Raw genomic sequence first — 9,314 nt, forward strand, 5'->3', positions numbered from 1 at the left:
CTAACTGGCCCATAGTTAAGTATTTTTTTGTCTCCCTCACCTTTATTGAATAAGGCTGTTACATTGGCAGTTTTCCAATTCGCTGTGACTTTTCCAGAATCTAAGGATTCTTGGAAGATTACGAGCGGTGCATCCACTATCTCTGTAGCTACTTCCTTTAATATCCTAGGATGCAACCCATCAGGTCCAGGGGACTTATCAGCCTTTAGCCCCATTAGTTTCCCTGGTACTTTTTCTCTAGTGATAGTTATTGTGTTTAGTATTTTTGGACTGTTATTGATGTTTTCTACTGTGAAGACTGATGCAAAGTATTTATTCAATTCCTCTGCCATTTCCTGGTTCCCTCTTATTATTTCCCTAGCCTCATTCTCTAAGTGGCCTAGGTTCACTTTGGCCTCTCTTCCTTTTTATATGTTTAAAGAAGCTCTTGGTCTCCGTTTTTATATTACTTGCAAGTTTACCCTCGAAGTAAGTTTTTAAAACTTTCCCAATCCTCTGACTTACCACTAATCTTTGCAACATTGGATGTTTTTCCTTTCAATTTAATGCTATCCTTAACTTCTTTGGTTAACCATGGTTGGTTTAACCCATTCCTAGAATCCTCCTTCCTCATTGGGATATGTCTTTGTTGTGAGTTATGAACTATTTTCTTAAACAACTGCCATTGTTCATCAACCGTCTTTTTTTGCTAACCTCATTTCCCAGTCCACTCCAGCCAACTCTGCCAATCATCCCTTTGTAATTACCCTTATTTAAGTTTAGCACAGTTGTTTCTGCTCCAAGTTTCTCACTCTCAAACAGAATGCTAAATTCTACCATGTTATGATCACTGTTTCATAGGGAATCTTCTACTCTGCCTCATTACACATTACCAAATCCAAAATAGCCTGATCCCTGGTTGGATCTGCAACATATTGTTCTAGGAAACTGTCCTGAAAACTGTCCTCTATAAATTCTTGCTCGTGGCTTCCTCTGCTAATTTGATTTTCCCTATCTACATGAAGATTAAATTCACCCATGATTAACGTACTGCCTTTTTACATGCCTTCATTAGCTCCTGATTTATTCTCTGTCCTACAGTACAGCTACTGTTGGGCGGCCTATAGACTACTCTCACCAGTGTCGTCTTGCCCTTATTATTTCTTGCCTCCATCCATGTGGATTCTACATCTTCTAATCCAAGACCATTTCTTGTTATCGTACTTATTCCATCTCGTACCAATAAAGCTACCCCACCACCCTTTCCTTCCTGCCTCTCCTTTCGAAAAGTCGCGTACCCTTGAGTTCCCAGTTTGGATTTCCCTGTAACCTGGTATCCATAATGGCTATAAGATCATACCTATTAACCTCCTTGTGCAGTAATTCACATTTTTTTCTGAAATGCATTTAAGGAAAGAGCCATTAATTTTGCATTTCTTAACCATTTTTTCCTCCTTTTGACCCTTTTTTGCTGCTCTTTTATGTTTGTACACTCTGTCCTTTCCTGTCACACTCAATGGGTATCATTACCTAAATAGCTGCCCTGCAATGTTACCATATCCTTTTGCTTTGTAAGCCTAATTATCTTCTCTCCAGAACCCTCCTTTTCCCCCCCCTCCTATTTAGTTTAAAGCCCTCTCTACAACTGTAGTTATATAATTCGCCAGGGCACTGGCCCCAGCATGGTTAAAGTGAAGCCCATCCCACTGGAGCAGCTCCCTTCTACCCCAGTACTGGTGCCAGTGTCCCATAAACTGAAACCCATTCCTTCCACACCAATCTTTGAGCCATGTATTTAACTCCTTGACTTTATCTACCCTATGTCTGTGGCTCGGGTAATAATCCTTAGATTATTACACTGGAAGTTCTGCTTTTCAATTTAGCTCCTTACTGTTCAAATTCTTTCAGCCAAACTTCCTTTCTAGCCCTACCAATGTCATTGATACAATGTGGAAGAAGACAACTGGATCCCTCCCCTCCCACTCCAGGTTCCTGGCAACACGGCCTCTGGGACTCATGCTCACAGCTGCAGCAAACGGTATCTATCCCCCTAATTATACTATACCCTATCACTGCTTTGTTCCTATTTCTCCCCCCCACCACTTGAATGGCTTCCTGTACCGCTGTGCACACTTCCTATGTTGGCTATGGCTTACATTGTGGATTAAAGCTGCAAATAACCCCACTTCTCCAACTCTCAATTGACTGATTTTCTCTAAACTTTTTCTCTACACCGATTGCTTCCTGGGGTGCAGCTTTACATACGCCAGGGCACCTTCTGTGCTTTTGGATTGTCATGTGAGAGCCTAAACAATGGATGGTAACAGACTTTTATCATGGGAGAACAGAATCATAGAATGATGTATCTGATCTTAGCCCTGTTCGTAATCAGTAGTAGGATCTCTACATAGAGCTGGAGAATTTATACTACGCCAATGCATCTTGAATAACTGTGGGTGGGAAACTGATTTAAATCTGAATTTGTGCGCACGGGCCGAAATCCAAGTGATGATGTCTTGGAAAGTTGCACAGGCAGGAAGAGTGCTGTTTGAAACTTGTCGACTGATATTCAGTGCAACAGAGATAACAATTTGTGGAAGATAAATTTACAATCTGTTTTCCCAGGACAACTGCCTTTTGGTGCCTACTGTAGCTGTCGGCCTATAATTCAACTTTTGAAGCCTACAAAAATTCTTCCAAAAAGGGGTCAACTTAAATGCTAGTGGTAAAATGTGAATTGCCACTGTGAGTGGCTGCCATTTTAAAATGTAAAAAATACACTGGTATTTCATTAATGTGCCACAGGTTATTGAATAAGTTAATTCTTAATGATGCGTTTAATCACAATGAAGGTGTTTTAAAACCCAGTAAATCCATTGCCTTTGGCATTCAATGCAGAATTTATAGAATTCATTCTGAATCACTTTGACAATGGCATCATTGTAAAGATCCCACTTTTGATCAGATGTGGCACTTCTGGTTTCAGAATTATCCCTTTACAACAAATCATCTTCCTCTTCATCCTTTGAATTGGGTGTTCCTCATTTTATTTTTGAATGATCTGATAACAGATTGTGTGCTAATAGCATCCCACAATTTGATGGCAAAACCGCACAAAACATAAGCGGGGCAGCATGCAATTTCCATTCTTTCAAGTTTTTTCCCTCGATCAGCCATCCACCTATTCCATTCAATGTAAGCATGATCCCTGAATGGCTTGTTGAGACACACCTAAGACTGAACTAAGTATGTTAGGTCACCTGGAAGAACTGCAATGTAGGTCTTATTTTTTCACAGGCAATTCTTTGCTCTTATTGGTTATATGGGATGTGAATGTGTCCCATAAGCTGCATTCTTTAAGTAGGCTACCAAAATGCCTATTCAACACATTATTGAACTACATGTTTTTGATCCATAACTTCACTGCACCTTCATCCATCCAACCATTGTTGGACTTGCACAAGAGCTCCTGCAGGAAACCTGAGGTTTGGCATGGCTTTATGTTGGAATTGCCATAGGTTTTAATTTCATGCCACCAACCATGCAGGCTATTTCCACCATGAATCTTGTCGTCATGTATCCATTTTCATCAGAACTGTTTCCAAACGTTTCCACTCCTCAGTTCGGTTGATGGGCATATTGAAATTTATGGGCGTTTCACCCATATTGCCAATATAGCCTAATGTGTTTTTGTCGCTGGAAATGAGCAATTTTAGGATCGAGGTCTTTTAGTAATGTCTGAGCAATCTTGGCCTGCTGCGTCATTAGACAGTTCTGTTCATAAAGCTACAACAATCTTTGTACTCAGTTTGATTTGGCCGACTTGAGTGCATATATACGCATTGCATTTCTGATGATGATGATGAAACTAGTCTGACGATGCTCAAGAACCCTTTCGGATAGCATGCTTCTTGATCAGGCCAGTGACTGGTCCCTGTTCTAATGGCACATTGGTCTTGGGCATTTTTGGGGCAGATTCCTTCTAGCGTTCTCACACCAGTTTTTCACGAACACCAAATTCCCTTGCAGCAGCACAGTTAATTGATGTGTTAGCAAATGGTTAAGACTTCTAGCTTGAAACCAGCTTCATACTTCATTTGTTAGACTCATTTCTCTTTGTTTTGGCCTTCGACCTGGGGTCTGTGTCTTAAACTCTCACCCATCTTTGCAACACAACCTGTATTGCTTGCTTTTGATCACTTGTGCCCAGTTATAGGATAAGTGAAACCCTTGGAGTGGAAAATTGAGACTGACTACTAATGTGAGTATGGCCTGTTGTGGTTGAAAAGGAGTGTTAACTTTTACATCTGGTATATGCAAAAACACTATTTTTGGGACAGGAGGAATGGGGTTTTCATATACACCAAGTTGACTTATATGCCGCAATCTACAGTACTCCTGCCTGATGCTAGAGGAGTCAGCATGTAATATTTGATACCCTGTCCTCTATTTGAGGTTAGAATTTAAAATCTGTAATTGGTTCTTGGGGTATCTTTGTGCACACTGATTTGGGCCTTGCAACCACAGTGCATGCTAAGATATTGAAATCTGAGAGCAAGGGTCCATAGTTGCTTTTCTCTTTTATAGTTTACGCATGCGTCTGTGCTTGAACACAACTGTATCGAACCATAGGTTGGAAGTGAAATGAAGCAAAATGAATAGTGATTCTTGGGTGCTCTGTGAAGTGAAATTGAAGTCTGCATCCTTTTCCATAGCTTTAATGATTATGATAAATTTGCTTTAGAGGTTTGAGGAACAAAAATTTAAGTACAGGTTAGATGAACAATGACAACGAGAATACTGGAACGCACTTCAGTAGATCTGTAGAGTGGAAAGCAGTTAATGTTTCAGGTTGGTGTGCCATCAGAACTGGAAGATTTTGCTAAAGTATGAGCAGGTACTTGAAGATGGAATTACATAGTTACATGTAAATAGGGGCGTGGGACTCAGTACGACTGCTCTTTAAACAGCCAGCCCAGATATGCAGGCCAAATGGTCCGTTTCTGTGCTGTAAGTTTCTATAATGAAGTTTTCAAGCAAGTGCAGACTGAGGTGAGAGGAGGGTGAGGAATAGTAAGGAAAAAACAAAGGACAATGTCTGCAATAGGGTGGAGGGCATGAGTACCAACAACAATGGTATTTTCCTTTTTTAGTTGAACAGCAAATAAGTTTGTTCCATGATTAAGATATCCTTATAACACTGGATGACAATTGTACCTTTCATTTACAGAATGGTCTTGGGACACAACAGGCACTTGAAGGTGAGTATTTAAAAAGTTGTCAATGCTAGCATGTAAACATATTGTAACAGCACTTGTAAAAATTGTGATTTCATTTTTGTGCAGAATGGCAGTTTAACCAGTTTATACCATGGCACTGTGGTACAGGAAGTCATTCAAGTGGGGGAAGGAAATGGGAACGCAATAGTGGTAGGGGACAGTAGGGGGATAGATACTGTTTTCTTCAGTCATGAGCATGAATCCCGAAGGCTGTATTGCCTGCTCAGTGCCGGGAGTAAGGATGTCTCCTTAGGGCTGGAGAGGAACGTAGTGGGAGGGGAGGGATCAATTTGTCATTGTCCACATTGGTACAAATGACAATGATAGAAAGGAGGTTCTGCTGAAAGAGTTTGAACTGTTAGGAGCTAAATTAAGAAGCAGAACTTCCAAGGTAATGTCAGGAATTCTGCCTGAACCACGGGCGCACTGGCATAGGGTAAATAAAGTTGAGGAGTTAAATGTGTGGCTCAAAAATTGATGTGGGAGGAATGGGTTTCAGTTCATGAGACACTGGCACCAGTACTGGGGTAGAAGGGAGCTGTTCTGGTGGGATGGGCTTCACTTGGACCGTGCTGGGACCAGTGTCCTGGTGAATCAAATAACTAAAGCTGTAGATAGGGCTTTAAACTAAATAGAGGGGAGGGAGAGGATTCTGGGGAGGGCTTACAAAGCAAAAAGATATGGCAACATTGCAAGGCAGCTATTTTTAGGTAATGATACCCAGAGTGTGACGAGGGGGGGCAGAGCGTATGAAGGTTAAAAAGTGCAGCAAAAAGGGTCAAAAGGAGGAAAATATGGTTAAAAAGGCAAAATTAATGGCTCTTTACTTATTCATTTGGAACACAAATGAATTACTGGCACAGATAGGGGTTAATGGGTATGATCTTATAGCCATTATGGAGACATGGTTACAAGGAGATCAAAACTGGGAACTAAATATTCAGGGGTCTGTGACGTTTCAAAAGGACAGGCAGGAAGGAAGGGGTGGTGGGGTAGCTTTATTAGTACGAGATGGGAAAGCAAGAAATGATCTTGGATCAGAAGATGTAGAATCTGTATGGGTGGAGTTAAAGAATAACGAGGGGGACAAGACACTGGTGAGACTAGTTCTTTTAGCCCCTAACAGTAGCTATACTGTAGGACAGAGAATAAATCAGGGGCTAATGAGGGCATATAAAAATTAATCATGGGTGACTTTAATCATGTAGATTGGGAAATCAAATTGGCAGAGGTAGACATGAGCAAGAATTTATAGTGTATTCGGGACAGTTTCCTAGAACAATATGTTGTAGATCCAATTAGGGATCAGGCTATTTTGGCTCTGGTGATGTGTAATGAGGCAGGTTTAATAAATGAGTGAAAGATCCCCTATGAAACAGTGACCATAACATGGTAGAATTTAGCATTCTGTTTTGAGAGTGAGAAACTTGGGACGGAAACAACTGTGCTAAACTTAAATAAGGGTTAATTACAAAGGGATGATGGCAGAGTTGGCTGGAGTAGACTGGGAAAGGAATTTTAGCAGAAAAGACAGCTGATGAAGAATGGCAGATGTTTAAGAAAATAATGCATGACTCTCAAAGACCTATCACAGTGAGGAAGGGGATAAACCAACCATGGTTAACTAAGGAAGTTAAGGATAGCATCAAATTGAAAGAAAAAGCATCCAATGTTGCAAAGATTAGTGGTAGGTCAGAGGATTGGGAAAGTTTTTTGGTCATCCTTTGTTAGTTTTTTAAAAAGGGGGAGAAAATAAACTCAACTAGCAAGTAATATAAAAACGGAAAGTAAGAGCTTTGATAAGTATATAAAAAGGAAGAGAGGGACCAAATTGAACACAAGCCACCTAGGGAATGAGGCTGGCAAAATAATGAGGGAACCAGGAAATGGCAGAGGAGTTGAAAAAATACTTTGCATCAACCTTCACAGTAGTCACTAATAGCAATCCAAAAATACTAAATAATCAAGTGACAAAAGGGAGTTTGGGAGGAAATAAAATACAATAAATATATCACTAGAGAAAAGGTGCTAGGGAAACTAATGGGGCTAAAGGCCGATAAGTCACCTGGACCTGTTGGGTTGCATCCTAGGATATTAAAGGAAGTGGCTAATAATCTTCAAAGGATCCTTAGATTCTGGAATAGTCCCAGAGGATTGGAAAACTGCCAATGTAACACCATTATTCAGAAAGGGAGGGAGACAAAAAGCAGGTAACTATAGACCAGTTAGCTTAACACTTGTCATTGGGAAAATGTTAGTCTTATAAAGGATGTAATAGCTGAGCATTTAGAAGTGTATAATATAATCAAACAGAGTCAGCATAGCATCATGAAGGGGAAATCATGCCTGACAAATTTTAAAATTTTTTGAGGTGGTAAGCAGCGGGATAGATGAAGAGCCAGTTGATGTAATGTTTTTGGGTTTCCAAAAGACATTCGATAAGGTACTGCACGTAAGGCTACTTAAGATAAGAGTCCATGGTATTGGGGTTATATTAGCATGGATGGAGGACTGGCTAACTAATAGAAGAGAGTTGGGATAAGGGGAGCATTTTCAGGATGGCAACCTTAACAAGTGGAGTGTGACAGGGATCAGTGCTGGGGCCACAATTATTTAATATATATTAATGACTCGAGTCAGGGAAGTGAATGTACCAATACCAAGTTTGCAGATGACAAAAATAGCTGGGAAGACAAACAATGAGGATGACACAGTCCACAGAGGGATATAGACAGGTTAAGTTTGTGGGCAAAAACTTGGCAGATGGAATATAATGTGGGAAAATGTGGGGTTATGGACTTTGGCAGGAAGAATAGGGGAGCTGAATATTATTTAAGTGGAGAAAGACTGCAGAAAGCTGCAGCACGGAGACTTGGGGATCCTCGTGCATGAATCGCGAAAAGCTAGCATACAAGTTCAGCTGGTAATAGGGAAGGCAAATAGAATGTTGGCCTTTATTTCAAAGGGAATGGAGTATAAAAATAGGGAAGTCTCTCAAACTATACAAGGCACTAGTTAGACCACACCTAGAATACTGTGAACAATTTTGCTCCCCTTATCTAAGGAAAGATATACTGGCCTTGAATGCAGACAGAAGGTTTGCTAGGTTGATTGTGTGGATGGAGGAATTTTCTTCTGAGCAGAAGTTGAGCAGGTTTGGCCTGTACTCATTGGAGTTTAGAAGACTGAGAGGCAACCTTATTGAAACATAAAATTCTTGGGAGGCTTGACGGGGTAGATGCTGAAAGATTGTATCCCTTTGCGGGAGAGTCTAGGACCAGAGGGCATAATCCCAGAGTGAGGGGTCGCCCATTTAAGACAGATGAGGAATTTCTTCCCTGAGGGTAGTGAACATGTGGAATTCTTTACCGCAGAGGGCTGTAGAAACTAGGTCATTAAGCATATTCAAGGCTGAGATAGACATATTTTTAATCAGTAAGGGAGATGTTTTAGGAAAAGGCTGGAAAGTTGAGTTGAGGATTATCAGATCAGCCATGACCTCATTGAATGGCAGAGCAGACTTGATGGTCCAAATGGCCTACTTCTGCTCTTACGTCTTATGGTCTTAAATGGATTTCTTTTAGATTTTAATGACTTGGATAAGAGCTTGAACAATAGTTTGGAGGATTAGTAAAATTCTCACTTCCATCAGCACGTCGTACAGCTTGCTATTTGAATATGGCAGCTCTTAGATCACATCTAAAGTCGTTTTTAAAAATACAACACACCTGTTTTTTAAACTTTTTTTGTGTAAGCATCTTTTAGCAACTTGGATTTGGTACTCTTATTTAAATAAACTGAGGTAGGTTTCCAAAATGAGGTCATGTGTATATATGAGGGAGGAAGATGACCATTCTAACACTCGATTTGAACAGTAATGTTGTTTTAAATTCATTCATGGGATGTGGGTGTTGCTGGCTGGGCCTGCATTTATTGCCTATCCTGGATTCCACTTCCTAACAACACTGTGGGAATGTACTACCACCACCTTCTCAATGGCAGCGAGGGATGGGCAACAACGCACACATCATGTAAATGAATTTTAAAAAATACCCT

General features: G+C 40.5%; 1 protein-coding gene across 7 annotated transcripts in view; it reads left to right on the forward strand.

The window, feature by feature from the left end:
- The window catches only part of ubap2a (ubiquitin associated protein 2a), a 156,024-nt gene that overhangs the window by 71,696 nt on the left and 75,014 nt on the right, over positions 1-9,314 (forward strand). For all 7 annotated transcript variants that reach the window (XM_041187434.1, XM_041187414.1, XM_041187405.1 and 4 more), the window contains one exon: positions 5,210-5,240. In XM_041187434.1, coding sequence (XP_041043368.1) covers positions 5,210-5,240 — 31 coding nt within the window. The remainder of the gene's footprint in view (positions 1-5,209; positions 5,241-9,314) is intronic.

This window comes from Carcharodon carcharias, chromosome 1, assembly GCF_017639515.1.
Source record: "Carcharodon carcharias isolate sCarCar2 chromosome 1, sCarCar2.pri, whole genome shotgun sequence".
NCBI classification, from domain to species: domain Eukaryota; kingdom Metazoa; phylum Chordata; class Chondrichthyes; order Lamniformes; family Lamnidae; genus Carcharodon; species Carcharodon carcharias.